The sequence below is a fragment of the Cucurbita moschata genome, unplaced genomic scaffold (assembly GCF_002738365.1).
Source record: "Cucurbita moschata cultivar Rifu unplaced genomic scaffold, Cmos_1.0 Cmo_Scf00044, whole genome shotgun sequence".
NCBI lineage: Eukaryota > Viridiplantae > Streptophyta > Magnoliopsida > Cucurbitales > Cucurbitaceae > Cucurbita > Cucurbita moschata.
The window spans coordinates 2,314,007-2,340,852 of record NW_019268560.1 but is presented as its reverse complement, the minus strand read 5'-3'; the positions used below and the strand labels follow the sequence as shown (position 1 = coordinate 2,340,852).

Here is a 26,846-nt window from a genome sequence, read left to right as displayed (position 1 = left end):
TTTTTTTTTTTTTTTTTTTTTTATAATATACTTTTCAAACTTAGCTTAACCATTTTATTTTAGGTAACATGTTTTTAAATGTTACTTTCGGAATATTAAATAGTCATAGTAAAAAATATGCATTTAGTGAAAAGTATTTTTAAAGCATGTCGATTATAAGAAATGTTTTGTTCCTATTTTCAACCGATGTAAGATTTCATGGTATAACTTTAAACATGTTTGAGCAAACGATTTCAAAACTGTTAAAAAATAAAATGAAATTTTTTGTTGAAATACAAAGAGACAGGGATAGAGATGGGAATAGAAAGAGCCTCGATGTCCTTGTCTCGTCCCAAATCAAATCAATTGAATTGTATCCACAGATGTCACTAAACGAAAAAGACTAATTTACCCTTTTAAGTGACAAACTCAAATTCGAATATGATCACGATGTTTAAATTAAAAATAAGCCGACAGTGACGGTGGGCTGAAAATATAATGCGTATTAATTAAAAATAAAAATAAAAAATCACGTGATTCATAAAAGAAAATAAAAAAATAAAACTTGACTTTTATAAGTCTACCAACCACTAAAAAATGGAGAGAGGAGAGAGAAAATGTTGCCGACTTAAAGCACGTGATTAAAATGGCAGAAAAATTAAAATAAAGAGAAATTTGGAGCTCTCAATCAATAACGGCGGATTGTTTTGGTCCTTAGGTTGGCGTCCATGTCGTAAGCATTTCAAACGTGCGTTAATTTGCCTTTTCTTCTACACGCATACATATAAATAAACATTCATTCTTTGCTGGATTCTTCCATTTCTGTGTGCAAAATCTCATCTTTTTCTCCGATTGGAATTACCCACCGGCGGAATCTGATTCCTTTTCATCTGGGTCTCTCTGTTTCTCTCTGTTCTTCTCCGATTGCTCTGTTTTAATGGCGGTTCTTCCCATTTCCATGGAGCAAAACTGCAACTTGGAGCTTCGTCTCTCTCCTTCTACGTCTTTCTCCGACCAAGATTCCGGCGACCACCGCCACCACCAGCCTCGTCTCCACCAGTTCTTGTAAGTTTCTGCTTCTTATCATCTCTGTTTCTCTTTGAATGTTTGTATGTCTGTGAAAGTGTATTGATTTTGGGTTGTTCTTTATGGCAGGGATGATGAATCGAGCAAAAATTCTCAGCAGCAGATGACTATTTTCTACAATGGGAGAGTTTGTGTTGCGGATTTTACAGAGGATCAAGCTAGAGCTATAATAATGCTTGCAACAAGACATGTAGAGGAGCGATCGATTAATCGTCGCCGGAAATTGGAACGGTCGATGTCGCCGGAGCAGTGTAATGGTGAAGGTGGTTCTGGTTCTGGGCTGTCCATGAAGAGATCTTTGCAGAGGTTTTTACAGAAAAGGAAGAATCGGGTTCAATCTGCTTCACCTTACAATCATTAGCCTTCCATTGCTCCACTTTCTTTCTTTTTATTGGTTTTTTCCCTTCAGATGATTGAATATGTAACGATGTTTAGAGATGTAATTTGTAGAGAACTTACTTTTTTGGAGTTTCTTTAATGAAAAATTGGAAAAAAAAAAATCATTTTTTGATATCTGGTTGTTTAGATCTGCCTTCAAACTCAAGATCTAGAACTTGTATGATGTGTAGTACTATAAATTCTATGTGGAACATCAGATCTTGAGTTTCGGTGAAGCTTTTGTAATATAGTGTGAGATCCCACGTCGATTTGGAGGAGAACGTAGTATTCTTTACAAGGGTGTGAAAACCTCTCCCTAGTCAACGAGGAGATTGAGTTCAAAGGGGGTGGAAACGTTGGGCCTCGAACAGGGGTGGATCGTGAGATCCCACATCGGTCAAGACACCGGACAATGTGTCAATGAGGAAACTGAGCCCCAAAGGGAAGTAGACATAAGACAGTGTGCCAGAAAGGACGCTAGGCTCCGAAGGGGGGTGGATTGTGAGATCCCACATCAATTGGAGAGAAGAACGAAACATTCTTTATAAGGGTGTGGAAACCTCTCTCTAGCTAACACGTTTTAAAAACCTTGAAGGGAAGCCCAAAAGGGAATCCTGAAGAGGACAATATCTACTGGCAATGGGCTTTGACGGTTATAAATGGTACTAGAACTAGACACCTAGTGGTGTGCAGTTTCAAAGGGGTGGACACGCTGGCCTCGAAGGGGGTGATTGTGAGATCCCACATCGATTGGGGAGAAGAACGAAACATTCTTTATAAGGGTGTGGAAACCTCTCCATAACAGACGCGTTTTAAAAACCTTGAGGAAAAACTCGAAAGGAAAAGCCCAAAGAGAACAATATCGACTAATCGTAGACATAGACGGTTACACATAGCCTCTACATAATCAAGTTATAGAATGGTTCAAGTATGGAGAAACTCACATATAAAACACCGATATTGAACAGATCCAAAAGGTTCGATACGATCTCGAAAGAGGAGAGGAGAATATAGATAACAAAATTGGAAGGTAGATGATGTTTATGATCCTAAGCAATTAAGCCATGTTAAGATAGCATCTGCACCTTTTTGCCAAGAACAATCCAACATCATGTCATGAGCAACTCCTTGTATACAGATTGGTGTCACACTGTAAAACCTGCCTGTTTCATTCAATCCTTCATCATCCTACACAAGAACAACCAGCAGTGTTCATCCATTACAAAAGGAGCTCAAGTTTAAACAATTTGTTGCAGAACAATTTTGATTCCAGTTCTTAAAAATAAATGAATACCACAATGAAATCATCACTTGCACCAAGCACTAGTACTTCCATGCATGATTTGGGCAGTGATGGTACTGGAAGGGATGCGTTCAGCTTCCTTAGATCAAATAATGGCATCCTTGAGCTTTCTTTCATCAACTCTTGATATCTGAAAAGGAAGTTTAGAGATTTTGAAGCAGATTATAGACTAACATTTAAGCATGGAATGCAAATACTTCGTCATGCGTTCTAACTCGAGTAACAGTCCAAGCTCACCGCTAACGGATATTGTCCTCTTTGGGCTTTTCCTTTCGGGCTTCCCCTCAAGGTTTATAAAACGCGTCTGCTAGAGAGAGGTTTCCACATCCTTATAAAGAATGATTCGTTCCTTTCTTCAACCGATGTGGAATCTCACAAATGTTACATCACTCTTCTTACGATAATTCCATAACTTTTCTTATCCAACTTAGCTATCAAATTTCCAATGCATTTATGGACTGGAAACCGAACAATGATCGCAACAACTAAATTAACTTGAGGTATTTCAAACTATACGAACCGTGAAACAAGACGATCCTCCATTGTTGCAGAGAAAAATGTCTCCTTGCAAAGAGGAAGAGATGTTTGAAAAGCCTTTGCTGCCAAACTGAGTGTCACCTACTCAAAGTGAAACAAGATAGTCATGAATTGCTAAAATATGTAGGAGCATTTAAGATTTAGTAAAAGTATGTCATGTTCGTTTGTAACCGTCTAAGCCTACTGCTAGCAGATATTGTCTGTTTTGGCCCGTTATGTGTTGTCGTCAGCCTCACGGTTTTAAACGCGTCTGCTAGGGAGAGATTTCCACACACTTATAAGGAATGTTTCGTTCCCCTCTTTGAACGATGCTTTCAGTGGAATGCCTATATCGAACAGATTTGAGCTCGAGAAATAGAAGGCACTACCAAAGGCATAGCATGTGTCTACTTATGACATACCCAATGAACCAAGAACAGTCGATAGACTCATAAAAAAAGATGCAGAAGCCACCCAGCACTAATTATTATGTCTCAAATTCATGAGGAAGTACCTTAAAAGCAGCAATGGGTTTGGTAAAGAGATAGCGCTTTACGAGTCCACTGGAGAAGCGAAGAAAATACCGAGTTAGGTCGATTATGTTCATGAAGTAATGATTTTGAACTGAGCAGTATGGATGTACCTGTTGCCGGAAGGAGGTACAGAACAGACAAGAACAGCTCCAGTAAGCCTTGGGAACAATCTTTCTGGATCTAGATCATGCATTATGTATGAAATCATATATGTATAAAATAATTGAGCCTTGACAATTGCAAGCTGTAATGTATTCTTAGTATAAGATATGAAATTAACGTAAGCCCACCACTAACAGATATTGTCTTCTTTAGGCTTTCTCTCCTGAGCTTCCCCTCAAGGTTTTTAAAACGCGCTTGCTAGGGAGAGATTTTCACATCTTATAAAGAATGTTTTGTTCCCCTTCTCCAACCGATGTGGGAGCTCACAATCCACCCCCTTCGAGACGCTGACACTCGTTCTCCTCTCCAATCGATGTGGGATCTCATAATCCACCCTTCTTCGGGGCTCAGCATCCTCGTTAGTCCTTGTTTGCAGATATTGTCCTCTTTGGGCTTTCCCTTTCGAGATCTCCTCAAGGTTTTTAAAAATGCGTCTTCTAAGGAGAGGTTTCTACACCCTTAAAAAGAATGCTTCGTTCTCCTCTCCAATCGATGTGGGATCTCACAGAAATATTTGACCTCGTTACATAAGGCCATATAATTTAAACTGGTAGATAGATAAAATCTCCACATTTTACTAAACCAATTCAACTATGAATTAGAACCTGCTTCACTTTTGTGAAGAGAAGATTGATGAAAAGGAGCTACCTGAAAAATCATCATATTTGCTGTTTGCTATGTAATATTGTACAATAAGACCTCCAAATGAGTGCCCAAGCAACACTGGTGGTATACTAAAACTTGTATGAATGAAGTCAGCAATATCACTCGCATGTGTCTACTACAAAATTTGGAATGAGGAAGAAATAAGAACACCACCAATACATCCAAAAAAACAGAGAAACTTTCAGGTAGATAGATAGCTAAATTACCTGGAGAGTACCAGCAACCGATGCAGATGGTGCATCACTTTCACCCTGACAATTCATATCAAGAAAGAAATATGATTGAATGTAAATAGTTTAAGGCAATTTATACATAGAATCAGCAATTGGGCATGAACTGAGAAAGCAATCAAATCCCTAAATATCTCAAAATTCTAGCATTTTAGCAAAAAAGAATGGAATCGAGGGAAACCCACCTGACCCAACAAGCTGATGGCATAGCAATCGAACCCAGAAGCCGAAAAGAATGGCAGCCAGTGTTCTGCCCAAGACCAAGCAGCGTGGTAGCTTCCATGGACAAAGAGCAGAGGTGGGCGTTCCACATTTGCAGCCATTGATTCGGCCGATTTCGCGGAACCCTTTTGCACAATTACCTCCATTTGAAGACCAGAGGGGAGTTCATGGAAGATGCGGTTCTGTTGGTCCTTCAGCTTGAAGGGTACTCGCATTTTATGGGGTCTAAGGAGCTGGGCATTTGGCCTGAAGGTGGGTTTTGGAGTAGGAATTTTGGGTCGAAGGAGGGCGATGGGATGGATAGAGGCAAGAACAGCCATGAATTCCAAAATTTTGTTCCTTCAGGTCATTTACAGTTCTACCTCCCCCTTCGCCTTTCGCAATTGCAATTTGGATCTTAAAATAAAAGAGCTTCTTTTTTTGGAAGATAATGATAAGTTGTGCATTTCGAAACTAATAATTCTTTTACGGATAAACAATTCGATGAAGGGTGTTTATATGATTTCATAATTCATCCACACAAACACATTTTTTTTTTTTTTTTCTACCCAACCATTCCAAAAATAGAGTTACAATCAACGTACTTTTATGATTATTATGAAAGTTAAGAATATTTACGGAGTATTATGGATGTAATTTGTGAACCCTTAATATTTAAGTTTTATGAAATTCTAGTTATTAAGATAACATTTGTATTATATATAAGTAATTTTTTTTTAAATAATTAAAAAAGAAACGCGGACATCTTAATCCAAAAGAGTTCAAGCTGACATTTTCTTAGTCGGGTCAATTTGACCAATCCAAAAATATAGTTACAATCCAACTCGACCATATTTTTAAGATTACTATGAAAATTAAAAAAATTTACTTTTGTTACGTACCAATGTTAATGATGTATTTATGATTTGTAAATATTTTGATATTTGAAATTAATGAGATTTTAGTTGGTAAGTAATTTTAATAATTAAATTAAATTAATTCTTTTAGATTTTTTTTAAATTAAAGGGTTATTTTCTATGTCAAAATTACTCAAAGTCTCTTATTAAAAATAAAATAAAATTATGTATCTAATTATTTAATTGGGATCTTTTCAGGGTGAATAAATTCAAGAATTTATTAAACTTTTTTTGAACTAAATATATATAAATTAAAAGTTATAAATTTATAATTTGACATATATATATATATATAAAGTAGGCAATTAACGTCTCCCTCAAAGATGTCGGACACGTGGCACAGTGATATGAATTCTCACCAATTTGAATTGTCCACTTGTAAGGCTATAATATAAAATAACCCAAAAAGCTTTGGCACTTAATTCTCCACTATCCAATGTATTACTTAACTGAGTCGTCGTAAATTTTTCAACTCAAACAATGCTTAGTAAATGATAAATTTAACTTAAACAATGCTCTTTGAGTTGTTCGGATTGTTCGGACCATTTATTCAAATTTTTATTTTAATAAAAATAAAATATTAGATCATACTGTTGGATTGGATGATGGAAGTCCACATCGGCTAATTTCGAGACTTTTTGGAGAAGCCCAAAGTAAAGCCATGAGAGTTTATGGTCAAAGTGGACAATATCATTCTATTGTGGAGAGTCGTGTTCGTCTAACACGTACAACATCTATTTACTTTTATTTTGAAATGTATTTAATTAAAAAAAAAAAAAAAGTGGTAAACCACCCTATAAAAAGGAGTGTTTTGCAAATTAAAACTACCACCAACTGATTTTGAAAAGCCTGATCTCCCTGTGTTCTTGTTCCATCAGCAGCAGCAGCTAAGTGATCAATGGCCATGAAACCCAGAAGAAAGTTCCTCCATTTATACGCAGAGGAAGCTCTCTGTTTCTTCGCCTTCCTTCTCTCCCTCTTCATTTACTTCTCTGCTTTCAATCTCTCTCTCTCCACTCTCTTCCGCCACACCACCTTCTGGTTTTGCCTCTCCAACACTCTCATTTTCATCATCGCCGCCCATTCCCGCGCTTTCTCTCAGCCCCCCACCTTCAACGCCGCCGCCTCTTCCGTAATCATCCCAACCCCACCACCAAATAACTTCAATTCCGGCAACCCAACTGAAAATCATCAACAACAACAAATCCCACTTCCCACTGGTACACACACAAAGATTCTCTCTTTTCTATTTTTAACATTTTTATTTTCATTCTTCTTATTTTTTAGATATGACCAAATTGAATTTGGGTTAATTATTTCAGAAATTTCGATTAATAATCCGAGAAAATCTTACGATCGAAGCAAGTCGGAGAAAGCGATAAGAAGAGTTGCTAAGGAAACGAAGATTGCGATGAGGAGATCGAAGACGATGACGAGAAACGATGCAACGTCGACGAGAAATGAAAAAGAAGAGACGAAGAATGAGTTAGCGGAGATGTCAAATGAAGAACTGAACAAAAAAGTTGAAGAGTTTATTGAACGGTTCAATAGACAGATGAGACTTCAAGCCATTGGAGATAGTGAGTAGTAGAATAGACCAATATTATGCGTGTATTATTGTAATATCAACTCGAATATAGTTCAACTAGTTAATATATTGTTTTTTTTTAATTATTTTTACTCGTTTACCTGAGAAGATTTACAAATTTAAACGTCGTGGACTAAATTGTTATAAACGAAAGTTTATCAATTATGTTGACAAATGACGACAAGACTATGAATTGTAGAGTTATAAACACGAAGAATAAAGAGGTTTCCTCTGACAACGGATATATTTATTTTGATTCATTTCACCATTCATTTCTTCCGTACTAATCGAAAAAAATAGTTTATAGAAACTGAACTGTTCATGAATTATGTTGATAATAACACGTTACAATTTGGTGGAGCTTTTCCACCGCAATATATTTTAAAAAAGAAGAAATTTTAATAAAGTAAATTCACCAACACATAATCATAATCAAACATATTTATTTATAATATTTGTTGTTATTAATCTTCTCATCAAATACAAATAAATATATATATATATATATCTATTATCTTTTTAAGGTTCGAGTTTAGTAACATTTTAGTCTTTAAATTTTTAAACATGACATCTTAATTCCGGGGTTTAAAAATGGTCTTGATCCCCTTATATTAATTGTATAATTGAAGGAGGCTAACGTGACACGTTTTTTAAATTAAAAAATAAAAAATAAAAATATCTTTAGATACTTCCTTCTCCTTCCTCCCATCCATCGTCTCTCAACCCACCGTCTCTTTCTCTGCTAATCTCCATTTATCTCAAATTTAAAACGAAGGGTTCTCGTCCTTTCGGGTCAAGGGAGAAGGAGTCGATAGGTAACTATGATGGACGTTACAGTCATGTTTGTCGAAGGTGTATTTCTCAATGCTACATGCCCATTGCATACCAAAACCCTTATGTTGTATCACTTTATTGTTTTCCTTCTCCGCTTTTATATAGTTTCCCTTTTGTATTTTCAAAGTGTATGACATTTCGGCAAAATCATGTCTACATTTGGTAGACTTAAAAATGCCGGCGACTGATCGTCAATTCTTCCTACCCTGAATTACATGCTATTTATGTCGTGATATTTCTTTCGTTGCTTATAGCCATATAACATTACTTTCCTCATTTTCTAGATTTTACTTTCAAATTTCTCTTTCTAAAATCTATCAATGGCCTCATTCTCTAAAACCTTCTTCTCAAAGTAGGGCCAGAAGTTTGGGTATACGTCGTCAGGTCAAAGGCAACATGATTTTGAACTAGCTGACTCACTCGATGATGAGAGTGAGTACCGCAATTACTTACAAACATCCCGTAAGAGCATGATTGTGACAACAGGCCGTCGTGGCCATCTATGAAAGGAGAGAAAAAAAAAATTATTTAAATAAAAAAAAAAGTGTCAGGCCAATTTTTATTAGCTACAGTAATAAAAAGTATGTAAAAAAAAAAATCAAAACAATATTTTAAAATCGGAATTTTATGTTATTATTATAAAAATGAATTTATTAATGTATGAGAAATTTTTAATAAAGAAAGAAATAGAAAAATGATGCCATTTACTATTAATTTACTTAACCACATACCAATAAGCTTTTATTGATTTGATTGTAATTTGATTATATTAAATGATACATATAATTACAAGAATTACACGTGGAACTATTTCCCATTCATTTAATCAATCCTTAAATCATTTTTTTATTTCTTTGATGGAACTTAAAAGTGATGATTAATAGCTTATTAAACTTTGTTTTTTTTTGTTTAATAATGTATGCTTTCAAGCTATTGGGATCTCCAATAATCTAAGCTATGTTATTTTAAGATTTTTTTTTGTTAGACTTGGATCGATCTTAATTACGAGCAGTCCTAAGACGTGATGCAGAGTTGAGCTTTCTGCAATGGAAGCAATAAAATAATCGATCTAGCTCGTTCAAATATTTCTACTTGAGTTATACATGCTCTCAATGTCATCGTGCTCTCTTATTGTAACAATTCAAACTCACTGATATTAGATATTATCCGTTTTGGTTCGTTACGCATTGTCGTCAGCCTCATGATTTTAAAACGCATCTAGTGAGTATTCACTTTACTGTGTAACTCTAAAAGACACGTTTTAAAACTTTGAGAGGAAACAAAAAATAGATAGCTGGACAGTATTTGTTAGTTGTGGGCTTGAGCTGTTACACTTATTGCTTGCTAGTGTATAACATTTACTTTTTCAAACTACTTTCCAAAACGTTCTCTAACTTCATTTTCCAAGAATGGGGTGGAGGCTAAAATATTGGTCTTTTGTGCTACCAAAAACCCGAGTTTTAGCTAGTTGACTTACTTGAGAGGGAGAGTAGTTGTCGCACAATCGCATCACAAGTTTCAAAAAAGTATGATTATCTAATAGCTCATGCCCACAGCTAGTAGATATTGTCCGTTTTGGCCCGATACATATCGTCGAATGGTTTGTTCCCCTCTCCAACCAATTTGAGATCCTCACAATCCACCCTTTCTTGGAGGCCCAACGTCCTTGCTGGCACATCGCCCATACCATTTGTAACAATCCAAACCCACTACTAATAGATATTGTCCGCCTTGACCCGTTACGTATCGCTATCAATCTTACGATTTTACAACAGGTCTACTATGGAAAGGTTTCCACACCCTTATAAGAAATATTTCATTTCCCTCTCTTACCGATGTGAAATCTCATAGATTATGACAGTAATCTTTATAAAAAGATGCATTTTTCAAAATTGTTCGAAACTTCAATGAAATTTCGACACGGTGTATTATAATATCATAAAGTCAATAAACTTCGGGATCGTTTTCGAATAAGATAAATTATTTTTATGTGTACTTGAAAATACTTTCCAATAAGAAAAAGGAAAAAAAAGGTGTTGAATCTTTAATTTGGTGGGTGGGAAAAGAAGTGTAAATTTATTGTGCCACGTAGCTGCTTTAATTGCAAAGGAAAAGATTGTGGAGGGCCATAAAGAAAAGCCTTCACACCACGAATTAAAAGGTAAAATACACAAAAAATAAATAAATAAACCCCTAAGTAACCCAATATTTTGACACCTTTGCATTTCATATTATAAACATTTGTAACAAATAAAGTCATAATCATCAAACATTACTATTTACACCTTTCATTTCAATTCTTTTAATATATAATTGCCCTACCTTTCGGACGAAGAAATGACCAATCTGATATATAGTTCGATAAATAAGGTTAATAATTACCATTTTAAAGGTCGATGATTCGATAAAATAAAGAAGGAATGAAGAAATCTCGATCGAAACTCAAATTTATAGATAGAAATAGAATTAGGCCCTGTTACCCAATAAGCTAACCTATGAGCCGTGAAGAAAGAGTTTGGAGTTGGGTCTTAATCTTTTACAAAGATATAAAAATAAAAGTAGTCAGTGAGGTCCCACATCGATTGGAGAGATGAACAAAATATTCCTGATATGAACTAAGAGACATCAATCATACAATATACTTCAATAAACATATGAAAAAAATATTGTTGAAATTATCAAAAGATATTTCAATTCATGCCACGTTGAAGAAGAATTAAGATTCATGTTATAAATTTTGGGTGGATTACAATTTAGAGTAATTTAGAGTTATATTTTAAGACTTTTTATTTACATTAGCTTACAATTACATAATGGTTAATTATGACCATTAAGTATGAACGTTACAGCTCTCCGAATGCCTTTAATAGTTTCAGTTTGGGGCTACTTTAATAGTTTCATTTTGAAGCTATATAAAGTGTACGTTGTATTTGTAAAGAGACTTGAAAAATGTAGTAAAAAAAGCATTTGTGCTTTCTTTAGCTAATGACTAAGTTTCTTTGCAATGCTATGTAGTTTAGGTTGTATGTAAAATCATTCAAGCTCATTCAAGTTCGATATGATCGATCTTACTTGTGGAGTGATTCGAATCTCAAACAATAGTCTTGTCTTGAGATATTCGATCAACAAGGTAATCTGAATCTTATTCCCCTTGCAGTGATTTCCATGTATCAATTCCTTATTAGGGTGTGGATACCTGTTCCCAACGATATGTAATGAGTTAAAACGGATAATCTCTAAGAACGGTAGACTTGAGCTGTTACATAGTCTCTAGCTTTATTCTTCGAGTTTGACTACTATATTTTAGATAGTTATATATAAATGTGACGCCCAGTGGTACAAAAATAAATTAATATTATATCAAAATGAGAGTGAGGCTATGATAATTAATAAATACTTTAAAAAGTTAATAGTTGTATGAAAAATAAAATTTAATACGATTTTTTTTATTTTTCGCTTGAAAAAAATCCATGGAAGATAATTGTATTTCTAAAAAACAACGATAAGATTGCTCAGTTGAAGACTCATTGGAAGCAAAGTGGAAATCCATGGCGTTGGGCTCGCTGGGAATTCGTCTTCTTCCAGTTTCATCTCCCCCTAATTCGTCGGAAATTTCCTTACCCTTCACTTCGCGAAGAGCCATAGTGTTTGCCCCGACTGCTTTAATGGCTTCCCTGCTCGCTTTCCCCGTTCCCAGTTTTGCCGCTCTTCCCCAGCTGCAAGACGAGGTTCCACAAGAAGAAGATCGAATCGTTGGCCTTTTCCAGGTCCCTTCTCATAATCTTAGATAATAACTCTAGAATTCTTCTGTTTCGATTGAAATTAGGTCTTCTTCATCTGTTTTGTTCTATTGGTTCTGATTGCAATGTAGGAAACTTCACCGTCGGTTGTTTATATAAAGAATCTTGAAATTGCTAAAAAACCCCAAAACCCTTCTGAAGAAGCCATGCTTATTGAGGATGATGAAAACGCCAAGGTTAAAGGGACTGGTTCGGGGTTTATTTGGGATAAATTTGGGCATATCGTAAGCTCTTCTCTTCTTTGATTCTTTACATTTCTTCTAGCGCCCTGCTGCTGCAAATTTTGAGCTGAAGAATGTGTGTTTGTGACAGGTTACTAATTACCATGTCGTTTCTGCATTGGCTACTGATAATAGTGGATTACAGCGTTGTAAGGTTTTGTTCGTTAGTTACTGTGTTTTGGATTGTTGAGCATTCTTAGTGGCTGATAGACATGCTAGCAGTCTCTAGTCTTGGTTTCTCAGTTTTGCTTGCTTCTGTAGGTAAATTTGGTCGATGTTAAAGGAAATGGAATCTCTAGAGATGCAAAGATTGTAGGATTTGATCCAGAGTATGATCTAGCTGTTCTTAAGGTATTGAATCAACCTTGCTTGTATTTATCGACGGTGCTAATTTAGCTCTAGATTTGTGTATAGAGTATTCTTAGCTTCATCTCCTAGAAGCAAATATATGGATATGAGACACAAATACGTCACGAACGGTGACGTGATTTTATAAAAATTTAAGGCACATGCATGGAAAAAACACATTGATTACTGTACAAACTTTTACTAGAAGGAAATTCAAAATCAACAAGTTTATTATGCCTTTTATATGCTTTAAAAAATGAGTTTGATGTATTTCAATCTCAAAATTTGTTATTTTCTGTGAGATCCCACAACGGTTGGAGAGGAGAACAAAGCATTACTTATAAGGGTGTGGAAACTTCTATCTAGTGGACGCGTTTTAAAACTTTGAGGGGGAGCTCGAAAGGGAAAGCTCAAATAAGACAATATCTGTTAGTGGTGGGCTTGAGCTTGGGTGGTTACATTTTTGTCCTACATATTATGCCTATGTATATTTGGTACTTAACAAATATTTAATACATGTCTCACAAATGATAATCCTATATCGACTTTGTGCAACTAGTGTCGAACACATAAAGTATGTGCTAACAAGTATTCCATGTGTCCAATAAGTGTTGGAGTGTCCAAGTGTTTGAAACGTGTTGGAGACGGACACACTGCCCAAACTAAAATGTTTGTGCTTGTTAGAAACCATGATTGGCTGATTCTGAAGATTCCATGTAACATCCAGGTGGAACTTGAAGGACATGAACTAAAGCCCATAGTCTTTGGTACCTCTCGAAGTTTACGTGTTGGTCAGAGCTGCTATGCCATTGGCAACCCTTTTGGTTATGAGAAGACACTCACAGCAGGAGTAAGGCATCAAGAATGTTACTTCCTCCATTTAATATAGGGAAACCCACTTTGAGTTTTCCATTCCAAACCTAAAACTAATACTTCTCTCTTATAATGAACATATTAATCATAGAAGTTTATAATATCTCTGATCTCACACACATTTATGCTTTCTTCAAGTGTCATATCAAGTTTCGTACTGGTGTTCTTTACCCAAGTAACACAGAGTCATATAGCAGATTGACTAAATAATTAAGAACCGTAAATCATTCAGGGTTTGGATAGCAGGTGATCAGCGGATTGGGTAGAGAAATTCCATCCCCAAATGGAAGGGCCATCAGGGGAGCTATTCAGACAGATGCTGCTATTAGTGCAGGTTCATGGTTCAACTTCCTGAAATAAGATTTTTCCATTTCAAACACTGTTCTGTTATCTTTTCATGCTCTTTCTTCTCCCTTTTCAAAGCTATTCTCCTTTCATCACTCATATTACAAGTGTTTATTGATTCCACTGATCTTGAATCTTGAAACTATTGAACAGTTAAATTCCCAGCTTATCTTGTTCTTTCTATTCGGTCTCTGGTTTATGCTGCCCAAGTCATCCATTATAATGCATAGAAGTTTTACAGGGAATTCAGGGGGGCCATTAGTTGACTTGTACGGCCATGTAATTGGAGTCAACACAGCAACTTTCACTCGCAAAGGTGAAGGATCTTAACTTCTTCATCTGCCTTAGTTTGTCAGTGGAAATATGAATGCATAATTTCTTTGCCTTAGTAAGTATCAAAGCTAGTTCAACCTTTTCTAGCCACTTGAAAGAACAGTCTTCACAACAGTAAAGAAAGAAAGAACGACTAAATAATGGTATTTTTTGTGCTTATTAAATTCTAAGTTGCGGTTTCATCTTTGGTTATTCCCTACAGGAACTGGAATGTCTTCTGGTGTTAATTTTGCTATACCAATAGACACAGTTGTACGGACTGTGCCATATCTTATTGTATATGGAACGCCTTACAGTGAGAGATTTTGAACGAGTTTTACTATCTTGAGGGAACACAGCAGTCATTCAGGCAGAACCAACTCCTCTTCAAGACCTTAGACCACACTGTAAATGAATTTGCTTTCTCTAACGTAGTATCCATATACATTTCAAGATCTTGGTCTGAGTATTATTCTTCCTTCTCTCTGTTAGGTAATTCTATCATTGAAGCTACGATTGATGAAATGCAACGGGAAGAGTTTGGCGATTGTGTGTTTGTTTAAATGTCTATAGTAAGCTTGTAACGTTAACACATTTGAGTTCTAAACTAAATTTAAAAAATGCCCATATTTCCACTAAAACATCATGTTGTTTTAGAATTTTTCTGTAGTAATAGAAACCGTCATAAACATTCTCTTCAAACAAGTGTGCAGATTTCCCCCCTCCCCTCTTAGCCTAAGGCTTGATCTTATTAGCTAAACAGATAACAGCGCCAATTGTTCATCAATGGTACTATCTACATGACAAGATACACGGCAAGAGTTAGGGATAAGAATAAGACCTAGGCACCGTTGTTCCATCGGAGAGGGTGAGCTACGCCGAGTGCTACGATACTCTACTGCATCTTGAAGGATGATATTTCCTTGCTTGTCCATGCAGTAAAAGGAGCCCAAGAAAAACCTTCCATCTTTAATACCTATGAGCATTCGACGGAACAGAAGCTTTCTCACCTTTCCTACACGATCTAAACTGTCTGGATTAGACTCAACATTGCAACCAACCTGAACCATGGATCCTCCTGATTCTTGTTCCATCTATGGTTACTTCAATTGGTCCCTATAAGTGGAAAGGTAGTTGTAGTTGATGAACAGGCCCAATTATATAATCAGAATTGCAACTAAAGTCACTGTAATCTGAGTGAAAAAACGGGTTAAAATTGTCGGAAAGAGATTGGGATTTTGTGAAATGAGGAAAAGATCAAAGCCATAAAAGTAACGAATGCTAAACACAAGAGACAAAGAATCCATCAATGGAAAACTAATGGCAGGACAGATCAGGTCTTATTCACATAATTTCATTATAACAAACAATGTTCTTAAAAGCTGTATTCTAATTATGTAGAGAAATGCATTTGCCAAAAGAACAATCCCAATAAGAGCAACTATCATTCCACCACATATAAGGGCATACAAACAACAGGTAATGGATGGAAATGATGATAACTCTACCAGAGATCATGATATAAGAGATATAACCCCACTTTAGTACTCTAGTTATCTCAACCCACAAAACCAATACTGGTGAGTCTGTAAATTGATCAAAGAGACTAGCATACAGCTAATACTAACAATTTTGTCAAAACTCAAAAGAATGTCTCTCAAGATCATCATTACAGATGATATTGCAGGAGGCCCTGTAGCAGGTACAGAGGGAGGAGGCAAGTGGTCTAGAGCTCTTGACTTGACTGATTAATTGCAAGTTGTGACTCTTAAGGCATGAGTGATTCGACAAGGACAGGGTAAAGTCCAAGCACATTATTCCTTTAAACTAGAGGAAATGGTTAAAAATTAAAATGGTTATGGCAGGATTTCATAGCAATTCTGGTTAAGGAATTAGAATACACATTCACTAGAACCTTCGATTATCTAGTTTTGAATCAACGCAAACAAATCTCACTTTTACATGCAAACGTTACAAGTCAAGCGCCTGAGATTAATCCATTGTACCATCTCTAAGTCCACTTACACAATATTCAATCCAAGTAAGCATCTACAGAAACTTAAACCCCTCATCTCCAGGTTAATATATCAAATTCCCGTCTCGATTAAGGTGTTGTACCAATAGCAGAAGTAAGATTGATTGTACTAACACACCCACCAACTGAAATTAAACAAAGAGACAAAGATTTATATGGTTTGAAGATAAGAAATTCCCCTACATCTACGGGTAGCAACCAATCTCAATAATCAAAGTGTATATCTCATACTACAAAGTCTCTCAACAAAAGTTCTTCTCAAATGACACTCAATAAATACAAATGACACAAACTCAATAAAAAACAATACCCACAATCATCCTAGACAACTTTTTATATAAGGATGATTCATGTCAAAATGATAATATGAATCATCAAGCGATGAGGATTAATAACCAAATTAATATTCTTATTTAATCAAAATGGTTATAAACTAAATGGGAGTTAATAACCAAATTAAATGAGATTTATGACAATTTACAATAATCTCCACCTTGTCAAAAGATCCCCAAGCAGATGACTGGTTTAGTTGCCACCAAGTCAACAAACTACTTCTTCTTCTAACATTGATCAGATTTTCTTCAAACTGCCTACCAAATTTCCAAACGATAGCATATGCTTTCCTTATGATTGATGGAGTTCCATAGCTACAAAGATGCTATTCAGAGCTCGGATAGTTTACACTAGCAAGTGGCTATGAATCAGGAGATAGAATCATTGCAGTTAAATCAAACTTGGGACTTAGTAAACGATCCATCATCAAGGCACCGATAATACACACAATGATTAAATTGACTATGAGTGTACATATGCTTTACCATGAAGTGATCAAACTTTTTATACCATTGGTGAGGAGATTGCTTCAACACATACATAGATTTCTTCAATCTGCATACCAAATGTTGTTGCCCAACCATGTAAAAACCAACTGGTTGTGCCATATATATTTCTTGCCATTTTTAAATTAAGTTGTGCAAGCTCAAGATTAAATTGAGCAACCAAAGCCAACAAAATTCGAATGGAAGAATGCTTTACCACAGGTGAGAAAATCTCATTGTAATCAATATCTTCCTTCTACGCATAAACTTTAGCCACAAGTCGTGCCTTATAACGTATACCAGAAGAATCTTCCTTGTTTTGCATAAACCCATTTACAACCAATTTCCTTCCTACCTTTTGGAAGATGTCCTAAGTCCCAAGTCTGATTTATCTGCAATGACTCTATCTCCTGATTCATAGCCACTTGCTAGTGTAAACTATCCGAGCTCTGAATAGCATCTTTGTAGTTGTGGGAACTCCATCAATCATAGGGAAATCATATTCTATCGTTTGGAGATTTGGTTCTCCTGGTTCATAGCCACTTGCTAGTGTAAACTATCCGAGCTCTTAATAGCATCTTTGTAGCTGTGGGAACTCCATCAATCATAGGGAAATCATATGCTATCGTTTGGAGATTTGATTCTCCTGATTCATAGCCACTTGCCAGTGTAAACTATCCGAGCTCTGAATAGCATCTTTGTAGCTGTGGGAACTCTATCAATCATAGGAAAATCATATGATATCGTTTGGAGATTTGGTAGGCAGATTCAAGAAAATTGGAAGTAGTATGTTGACTTGGTGACAACCAAACCAGTTATCTGCTTGGGGAGCTTCTGACAAGGTGGAGATTGTTGTAAATTGTCATAGATCTCATTTAATTTGGTTATTAACTCTCATTTAGTTTATAACCCTTTTGAATAATATTCTTATTTATTTTGGTTGTCTAGGATGATCGAGAGTATTGTTTTTTATGGGAGCTTGTGTGTCATTTTGTATTTGTTGAGTGACATTCGGAAGAAACTTTTGTTGAAAGACTTTGTAAAGTGAAAGTGTGAGATCTACACTTCGTAACACTTTGATTATTGAGATTGGTTGCTACTCGTATATGTAGGGGAATTTCTCCTCTCTGAACTACGTAAATCTTTGTCTTTTGTTTAATTTCAGTTAGTGGGTGTGTGAGTACCATCGATTTTACTTTCGCTATTGGTACAACAATTGGTATCAGAGCTTCGTGGTTGTGGCATTTTTTGGACAACAAGTGGTATAAGAGCTTTTGGTACAACAATTGGGTATCAAAGCATTTTTGGGTGTGGCATTTCACTAGAACAATTGGGTATCAGAACATTTTGGTTATGGCATTAGGGTACAATTTCTAATCCAACAGTCAGCCAATTCATGTTCAGACCTAACAGAAACCCAATAATCTGAGGCAGGGAAAAACGAAACCGAACTTTGAATTACCTAGAAGGCTCGAAGGATCCACCGAAATGGAGTAAGTACAATACTCAAAACATTTTGCTTCGCTTATAAAACAACAAATACAATTAGAAAGAAAGGCGAATATAACACCAATAGAATCATCCAGAATACGGAGTTCGCAGAGGAAAGAGCCACGAATCGGCATCATCGGCGACGCCATTGTGGAGTTTAAAATTTAAGGAAAGATTACCGCCATTAAAACAGGGAAAACAATAAGATAAAAGCTCCAGAATCATACCCGGAGTGGACGAAGAGAAAGAGACGGTGGGAGTCGGCAGAACAGAGTCGATCTTGGCGGCCGATTGTAATTCTAAGCTTCCTGTCGCGGATGAGACCGGAGAAATAAGGGTTAAAACTACAAATCTTTAATATTTAGTTTTCTTTTTAAATAAATGTTTTAATAAATTGTTGAATTTCCAATTTATCTTTATCTAACTATTTAATAAATTTTAATTAAAAATTTATAGAATTATATCTGATCTTATTAAATAAAATAAATAAATAAATAAAACATCTAATTTTATATCTTATTAATCAATTATTATTTTTATCTAATATATCAGAATTTATTTTATATAAAACAATATTTTTGTTTCTAAAATTTGAATTTGATATCGTTTTAGTTTTTGTCGAAGTTAACTTTATATATATTTTTTTGTAAGAAAATATAAATTTAATATTAAAAATATTTTGGTGAGAGAAAAATGATATATATATATATATATATATATATAACAAAAGGTGTCACATTAGTTTCCCAATAACAACATTTAATTAACACAAAAATTAAATTACTAATAAGCTCAACCAAAATGTTGTTTAAATTTTAAAGTTTAGAAATTTATTTAACATTTTTTAGCTGAATTCTTTGAATACCGTGCCGCTTCACGGGCTGCGTGTACAACACGAATTCTTTTCAGGCAAGGTTGTCCGTTTATGTTGGATGTCAGCCTGCGATGTAAAAACAAGCAAAATTTCACGGTGTTGAGCTAATGGGACACTCATTTTAAGAAAAAACGGTTCCCTATTTCAATCGCTTTTTAGAGATTTGTTTAACCTACTCGATTCCATTTCATAAAAACATAGCGTAGCCGTATAAAAGGCCTTCGTTTGGAATCTGGGGTTTGGATATTTCGCTCTGTGGATGCTGTGAGGAGAAACCCAGAAGGGAAATTTGTTTGACACAAGCTTTTCTGAAAAAAACCCCTTTCGTTAATGGCGTCCAGGAGGCAGCTGCAATGTTTGGTCGGGTTGGTTTGCAGGGGAAGGAGGCCATTTTCTACGGTCCCTGAAAGCAGTGCCTCTTCTTTTCCTGCTTCTGAGAAGCTCATCCATATGGAAAAAGATCATAGTGCCCATAAGTGAGCTTCCTATCCTGTTGAACTCTTGCTCTTATCTTGAATTGAATGAATTCTGTCGGTTTCTGTTGTTTTAGCTTGTGGGTTCTCTCTGTTTCTCTCCATATCTATTGTTTCAATCCTGACATGCTTAGTCTTTAGTGGACTGTCTCATTCTATGAGATGCTGTTCAGCAAGCTTCTGAGTTTCATGCTCGAAAGCTATCTATCAGAAGATATCAATCATCTTGTGAAATGAATGCTTATAAGAGAGTGTTTGATGCTTAAATTATTGGTTAGACATAAGTTTTTGTAGTCATGTTACTCATCAAATGGTCGAAGTGGTGAGGATTGTTGGGAGGGAGTCCCACTTTGGCTAATTCAAGAAATGATCATGGGTTTATAAGTAAGGAATACATCTCCGTTGGTATGAGGCTTCTTGGGGAAGCCCAAAGCAAAGCCGTGAGAGCTTATACTCAAAGTGGAGGATATCATATCACTGTGGAGATTCGTGATTCCTAACATGAAGTTTAAATAAGTCTATGCTATATCAAATGCCCTTCAAAAGCCTTGAATTTCCTTTCTACCAGAAGAAGGGTCTTGTAGTCTGTAAATTGTCTATACTTATCTCCTTTGTTAGTTGTGAATGTGCTTCTTTACGTCGATTTTGCCGTTATGGATGGCTACTTTTCGTCGATGCAGCTACCACCCAATTCCAGTTGTATTCTCTGAAGCAAAGGGATCATCTATATGGGACCCAGAGGGTAAGAGATATCTGGATTTTCTATCAGCTTATTCTGCTGTCAACCAGGTACTTTAGTATAACTGATCTCCATGCATTATGTGAATCAAATGTGAAAGTTATTTGAATGATGGCGTGTTTCCTCGTTTGATCTCAAAGTAAATGGGGGCTGGTTATGGTAATCTTCATTCGAAAAGTTTCCTTAAACGTCTCGATCTTTTTTAGCATTATTAATGCTGATAATAGGTGTTTGTTTTAGAAATTACTCAACATTAACTGTCTTGTTTGATCATTTATTCAATGTTTAATTGATTTTTTTATTGCCTTGTTCGTGTAGGGACATTGTCATCCAAAGATTGTCAAAGCGTTCCAAGAACAAGCAGAAAAACTCACTCTTAGCTCTCGAGCCTTCTATAACGATAAGTTTCCCCCATTTGCTGAGTACTTGACACAAATTTTTGGCTATGATATGGTGCTTCCAATGAACACTGGTGCTGAAGGAGTGGAAACTGCTTTGAAGGTGGCAAGGAAATGGGGTTACAAGAAGAAGAAAATTCCCAAAGATGAGGTACGGTAATGGTATCAGGAACTTTTATGTTCTTATTTAGATCGTGTGAGATCCCACATTGGTCAGAGAGGGGAACGAAACATTCCTTATAAGGGTGTAGAAACCTCTCCCTAGCAGACGCGTTTTAAAACCTTGAGGGAAAACCCGAAGAGGACAATATCTGATATCGATGGGTTAAGGTTGTTACAGATCGTGATCTTCAAAATTTGAAAGTTTATTTGTACTCCATTTTAGTTGGGAGCACTTGAAGTCTCATCTCTTCTCTTGCATATGCAGGCTATTATTGTTTCTTGTTGTGGTTGCTTTCATGGCCGGACATTGGGTGCTATATCCATGAGCTGTGACAATGAAGCAACCCGTGAATTCGGGCCCTTGTTGCCTGGACATCTTAAAGTTGATTTTGGTGATGCAGTTGCCCTTGAGAAAATCTTTAAAGGTAAGAGGAATATATTATTCCAAGACATGGTTACTCTCATGTTTGTGGTTTACATGTCAAGAAATTTGTTACTAAAAGGATTATGAAAGAGGCATCTTGTTCATGTATTTATGAAAGAGGCCCTATATGTGCGTGTGTATATGTATGTGTGTATCTATATATATATAGCGTGTGTGTGAGATCCCACATCGGGTGGGGAGGAGAACGAAACATTCTTTATAAGGGTGTAGAAACCTCTCCGTAGCAGACGCATTTTAAAAATCTTAATGGGACACCCGAAAGGGAAAGCCCAAAGAGGACAATATTTGCTAGCGGTGGGCTTGAGGCGTTACATATATATATATATATATTTTGCTTGGTAATGGGGATTTATACTTAGGCATCTGGTCTAACTTCTTGCTTGTCATTCTTATGGAATGCAGAACACGGAGACCGAATAGCTGGGTTTTTGTTTGAGCCGATTCAAGGAGAGGCAGGGGTACGTATGATCGATGTTTTCAGCTGCATTTATATCGGGGTTTTTCACCAACTATAGTGAATAAAATAATGGGTTAAAAGGATCTTACATTGTTCCTATCTGTTCTTACATTGATGAATTAGGATTGCTACCTAATTTATTGACTCTTACTGTTTCCTTTCTGAATTCCAAATCATTTTTATAAGGATATTTTGATATTCTTTTAGGTTATTATCCCCCCCGATGGTTACTTGAAAGCCGTGCGAGATCTTTGCACGAAATATAATATCTTAATGATTGCTGATGAAATACAATCTGGCTTAGCAAGGTCAGGAAAATTATTGGCTTGTGATTGGGAAAATGTCAGACCAGATTTAGTGGTAATGCATTCTCTCCCCTTACCTCATTCGTATTGTTTCATTCTGGATTAGGCTGGTTTAGGACAATCAATGGCCTATTAGCTTCTTTTGTTTTATATTCTTGTAAAACGCATTAGATCTACCAATTCGCTTTGAAAGCTTTTAGCTATGGAAATAATGAAAAACCAACAAATGTAGGAATGATCATGTGAGATCCCACGTTCGTTGGAGAGGGGAACGAAGCATTCCTTATAAGGGTGTGGAAACCTCTCCCTAACATACGCGTTTTAAAAACCTTGAGGGGAAGCCTGAAAGGGAAAGCCCAAAGAGGACAATATCTACTAGCGATGGGCTTAAACTATTACAAATGGTATCAAAGCCAAGTTCCAAATGGTGTGCCAGCGGGGACGTTGGGCCTCCAAGGGGGTGGATTGTGAGGGGAATGAAGCATTCCTTATAAGGGTGTGGAAGCCTCTCCATAGCAGACGCGTTTTAAAAACCACAAGGAGAAGCCTGGAAGGGAAAGCCCAAAGAGGACAATATCTGCTAATAGTGGGCTTGACTCTATGAACAAATGTCGCAAGTGGGAAGATTCTTACTAGAACATGTTATAGCAATGTGCATGTTATAGCAATGTTTCGAAAGCACGTCGAATGAAGATAAGAAATGTTACATCTAAAGCATGTTTTTGGGTCGACTGTATCGGTGCTGCTGAAGTTGGTTGCTACATTCTTAGCCATGTTTTGACTATAAAAAGTATAACGTTCATAGCTTTGACGATCGAGTCATAAAATAGGAGGAAAAAGAAAAAAGAAAAAAGGACTAATTGAGGAATGGTATACTGAGCTTCTTAACCATACTTCTGTCTATATTTGTTCATACCAGCTTTTTCCTTTTCGAGCCTTCACCCTTTAAAAGAAATCACTCGAGCTTAAACTGCTTGATATGGATACCTAAACGTTTCGTTAGTACGAGAATTTCGTCAGCGAATAAACTTCTACATGGTTGTTCATTTCAGATTCTGGGAAAAGCATTGGGAGGTGGAGTAATACCTGTAAGTGCTGTTCTTGCTGACAAAGACGTAATGCTTTGTATCCAACCCGGAGAGCATGGGAGGTCTGTAACATACTTTGTCTCGAACAATAGAATAGTCCATATCGAAACGAGTTTGAAGTCTCTTTAAAGCCAGTGTTTTACCTGTTCTTCTCCTCAAATTTTGGAACAGCTGCTGTGTAGTGATATCAATTAAAACTGACCTTGCCCTTTATCTTACAATGTGTAGTACGTTCGGGGGTAATCCGTTGGCAAGTGCCGTTGCTATTGCGTCGCTTGAAGTGATCAAAGATGAGAGACTTGCTGAGAGGTATGATGAATTGTTGCCTTCTTTTTCCTCTTTGTTTTTTGTTCTCTTAATGATATTAGAAATGTTGAACACGGGTTTTGACATAACGTGCAGATCAGCTAAATTAGGAGAGGAGCTCAGAAAACAGCTCGTCGAAATTCAGGAACGATTCCCACGATACATCAAGAACGTTCGAGGAAGAGGTTTGTTTAATGCTGTGGAGCTCAAAAGCAAAGCCTTATTTCCTGTTTCTGCATATGATATTTGCATGAAGTTGAAGGAGAGGGGAGTTCTTGCTAAGCCAACACATGATTCTATAATTCGGTTAACTCCTCCACTTTCCATAAGGTATGCCAAATCTTTTATAACTGTTGTAACATATGCTGGAACTTAAACGGATACTAGGGTGTGGAGAACGAAACATTCTATATAAGGGTGTGGAAACCTCTCCCTAGCATACCCGTTTTAAAAACTTTGAAAGAAAACTCGAAAGGGAAAGCCCAAAAAGGACAATATGTGATAGCAGTGGGCCTGAGCGGTTACAAATGGTATCAGAGCCAGACATTGATTGTGAGCTGAGTTCTGAAGGGGGGTGGATTGTGAGGTTACACATTGATTGGAGAGAGAAACGAATGTCAGCGATGACGCTGGGCCATGGAGAGGAACGAGTGTCCAGCATGGTCCCCAAAAAGGGGAGGATTGTGAGATCCTACCTTGATTGGAGAGAGGAACAAGTGTCAGTGAGAACACTGGGCCCTAAAGGGGGTGGATTGTTAAATCTCACATTGGTTGGGGAGGAGAACGAAACATTCTTTATAACGGTGTGGAAACCTCTCTCTAGCATACGTGTTTTAAAGACCTTGAAAGGAATCTCAAAAGGGAAAGTCTAAAGAGGACAATATGTGCTAGCGGTGAATCTGAGCTGTTACAAATGGTATCAGAGCCAGACATTGATTGTGAGTTAAGTCCTGAAAGGAGGTGGATTGTGAGATCACACATTGATTGGAGAGAGAAACGAAGGCCAACGAGGACGTTGGGTCACGGAGAGGAACGAGTGCCTAGCGTGAGCCCCAAAGAGGGGGGAGGATTGTGAGATCCTACCTCGATTGGAGAGGGGAACAAGTGCCAGTAAGGACACTGGGCCCTAAAGGGGGTGGATTGTGAAATCTCACATTGGTTGGGGAGGAGAACGAAATATTCTTTATAAGGATGTGGAAACCTCTCCCTAGCAGACGCGTTTTAAAAACTCGAACAATATTAGTACGTCTCAGTTGTGATAATAAATAAGCATTTGTTGTGCAGTTTGGATGAGGTGAAAGAAGGGTCCAAGGCACTCCATGATGTGCTGGAAATTGATCTTCCACAGCTGATGAAGGAAAAGCCACACAGTTCCTCCCCAAGTGATCCCAACATATGTGATCGCTGTGGAAGAAACCTATATGCTTCTGAAGATTAAAAGCTCTCAACTTCTTGTGTTCTTCAACCCCTCAATCCTAAGCCAATAAATTCTGGGTTTTCTCTGAAACTTTTCTTGAACATTGTGTACTACACTCATACTGTGGATTGCTATCAATCTGTTTGATATAGATATGTGTTCAATGCATGGCTTCAACAATGTTCTAACTGTTCTATTTATAAGTTCATATATCAGTTGCTTAGGCTACTATAGGCTCTATTTTAATAATAATCTTTGGTTTACAGGGCATTACATATATATTGTGGCATTATTGTGGGATCCCACGTCGGTTGGAGAGGGAACTCAGCATTATAAAGGTGTGAAAATCTCTCACTACCAGATACGTTTTAAAAATTTTAGGAAAGTCCGAAAAGAAAAGTCTAAAGAAGACGATATACCAATGGAGAGTTCGGGCTGTTACACTAACCATATCTCATTTAAATCATATAAATTAGAGGTGTTCAAATAATTCGATAACCAGATCAAGTGAGTTGAGTTATCAACTTATTTAGGTTAGTTTGAGTCCACGTAAATAAAACTGATACATTTCTAAGTATATTTAAAATATATATATTAAAATTGAGTAATAAATTTACCTATCGAAATGATTAATATTTAATATTTTAATTTTGAATTAAATGAAAATTATATAATTTAAGGAGTAATTAGATTTATTTAATGTTTACCCTTTCAAATCATATAAAAATTTATATATAATTAATAGACGAAGTATATAATATAAGAGACATGCACATTTTAGACTAAGAGAAGGGACATATTAGAGACACAATAATTTGAAACTTTTTTTTTTTTTAATTATTATTATTATTAGAAAATTTTAATATAAATAAATAAATAAATATTGTGGGTCATGTCCTAAAATATTTATAATGCTAAGTTAGCTGGACCACATTAATGTATGTTGAAAATTTATAAAAATAATAAATAAATAAATAAACTTAGCTGTATTATTATAATATTTAGGCAATAATTTTTATTTTGGATTTATTTATGCAAGTGTATCAAATTATTCTGGCTATATATCTCTAATTATAAATATTCAGAATTTTATTTTTGGCGTTATCTTTTTTTTTTAATTCGTTTGAATGATTCGTGTAAATATTTATTTCTTTCTTGGAATTTTATTTTTAATAAAGTTCATGATCATGAATTATTTAAATTATGCTATGACGTAAGGGAAATAAAAGTACTTTAATTATTATTATTTTTATTTGCTAGCTGCATTTTTATTTTTATTAAAGAAGTTAATAAACAATTTAAGTTATAAATCCATAAACTTTTAATTTTATACCTAATAAATTTATTAATTTTTTAAAAGCATGTTACGATCATGCTTATCCAAAACATGTTGTTTATGATCGCATGATAAATGTCCTAATCTTGCTTGTTTGGGCTAGTTGACAGGGACGTCAACCAATTGAGTGGAGGAGGATGTCACGGTCATGCATGTCCAAGGCGTGTTGTCAATAGTCGCATGACAGATATCCCAGTCTTGCTTGTCCAG

At 36.0% G+C, this 26,846-nt stretch overlaps 6 protein-coding genes across 10 annotated transcripts; 4 read left to right on the top strand and 2 right to left on the bottom strand.

The window, feature by feature from the left end:
- Positions 1 to 728: 728 nt before the first annotated feature.
- Positions 729 to 1,567, top strand: LOC111434148 (protein TIFY 5A-like). Its single transcript, XM_023071474.1, has 2 exons — positions 729 to 1,044; positions 1,135 to 1,567. The coding sequence occupies exons 1-2, from the start codon at positions 917 to 919 to the stop codon at positions 1,424 to 1,426; spliced, it is 420 nt and encodes a 139-aa protein (XP_022927242.1). The 5' UTR covers positions 729 to 916; the 3' UTR covers positions 1,427 to 1,567.
- A 798-nt stretch (positions 1,568 to 2,365) lies between these two features.
- On the bottom strand, positions 2,366 to 5,482 carry LOC111434144. 2 transcript variants are annotated; one of them, XM_023071468.1, is made up of 8 exons: positions 5,039 to 5,482; positions 4,830 to 4,874; positions 4,606 to 4,735; positions 3,906 to 3,975; positions 3,777 to 3,825; positions 3,267 to 3,364; positions 2,738 to 2,876; positions 2,366 to 2,631 (listed from the first exon to the last, which is right to left on the bottom strand). In XM_023071468.1, the coding sequence occupies exons 1-8, from the start codon at positions 5,393 to 5,395 to the stop codon at positions 2,485 to 2,487; spliced, it is 1,035 nt and encodes a 344-aa protein (XP_022927236.1). In that variant the 5' UTR covers positions 5,396 to 5,482; the 3' UTR covers positions 2,366 to 2,484. The 2 variants fall into 2 exon arrangements, with proteins under 2 accessions (XP_022927236.1, XP_022927237.1); XM_023071469.1 differs by having other exon boundaries at positions 3,906 to 3,969.
- A 1,332-nt stretch (positions 5,483 to 6,814) lies between these two features.
- On the top strand, positions 6,815 to 7,571 carry LOC111434146. Its single transcript, XM_023071473.1, has 2 exons — positions 6,815 to 7,191; positions 7,294 to 7,571. Exons 1-2 carry the CDS (start codon positions 6,870 to 6,872, stop codon positions 7,557 to 7,559), a joined length of 588 nt encoding a protein of 195 aa, XP_022927241.1. The 5' UTR covers positions 6,815 to 6,869; the 3' UTR covers positions 7,560 to 7,571.
- Positions 7,572 to 11,848: 4,277 nt separating this feature from the next.
- LOC111434145 (protease Do-like 5, chloroplastic) lies at positions 11,849 to 14,899 on the top strand. 4 transcript variants are annotated; one of them, XR_002708902.1, is made up of 9 exons: positions 11,852 to 12,160; positions 12,265 to 12,417; positions 12,506 to 12,568; positions 12,676 to 12,765; positions 13,490 to 13,612; positions 13,882 to 13,969; positions 14,222 to 14,296; positions 14,516 to 14,699; positions 14,785 to 14,899. XR_002708902.1 is itself a non-coding variant. In XM_023071470.1 (8 exons), exons 1-8 carry the CDS (start codon positions 11,942 to 11,944, stop codon positions 14,620 to 14,622), a joined length of 918 nt encoding a protein of 305 aa, XP_022927238.1. In that variant the 5' UTR covers positions 11,852 to 11,941; the 3' UTR covers positions 14,623 to 14,844. The 4 variants fall into 4 exon arrangements, 3 of the variants coding, with proteins under 3 accessions (XP_022927239.1, XP_022927240.1, XP_022927238.1); XM_023071470.1 differs by having other exon boundaries at positions 14,516 to 14,844; XM_023071471.1 differs by lacking the exon at positions 12,506 to 12,568 and having other exon boundaries at positions 11,849 to 12,160; positions 14,516 to 14,844.
- A 22-nt stretch (positions 14,900 to 14,921) lies between these two features.
- LOC111434149 lies at positions 14,922 to 18,993 on the bottom strand. The gene is made up of 2 exons (XM_023071475.1): positions 18,864 to 18,993; positions 14,922 to 15,408 (listed from the first exon to the last, which is right to left on the bottom strand). Exon 2 carries the CDS (start codon positions 15,384 to 15,386, stop codon positions 15,048 to 15,050), a length of 339 nt encoding a protein of 112 aa, XP_022927243.1. The 5' UTR covers positions 15,387 to 15,408; positions 18,864 to 18,993; the 3' UTR covers positions 14,922 to 15,047.
- Positions 18,994 to 19,547: 554 nt separating this feature from the next.
- LOC111434143 (ornithine aminotransferase, mitochondrial-like) lies at positions 19,548 to 25,523 on the top strand. The gene is made up of 10 exons (XM_023071467.1): positions 19,548 to 19,986; positions 20,664 to 20,772; positions 21,041 to 21,271; positions 21,548 to 21,707; positions 22,130 to 22,185; positions 22,392 to 22,544; positions 23,542 to 23,639; positions 23,806 to 23,886; positions 23,980 to 24,213; positions 25,168 to 25,523. The coding sequence occupies exons 1-10, from the start codon at positions 19,841 to 19,843 to the stop codon at positions 25,319 to 25,321; spliced, it is 1,422 nt and encodes a 473-aa protein (XP_022927235.1). The 5' UTR covers positions 19,548 to 19,840; the 3' UTR covers positions 25,322 to 25,523.
- The last annotated feature ends 1,323 nt before the right edge of the window (positions 25,524 to 26,846 follow it).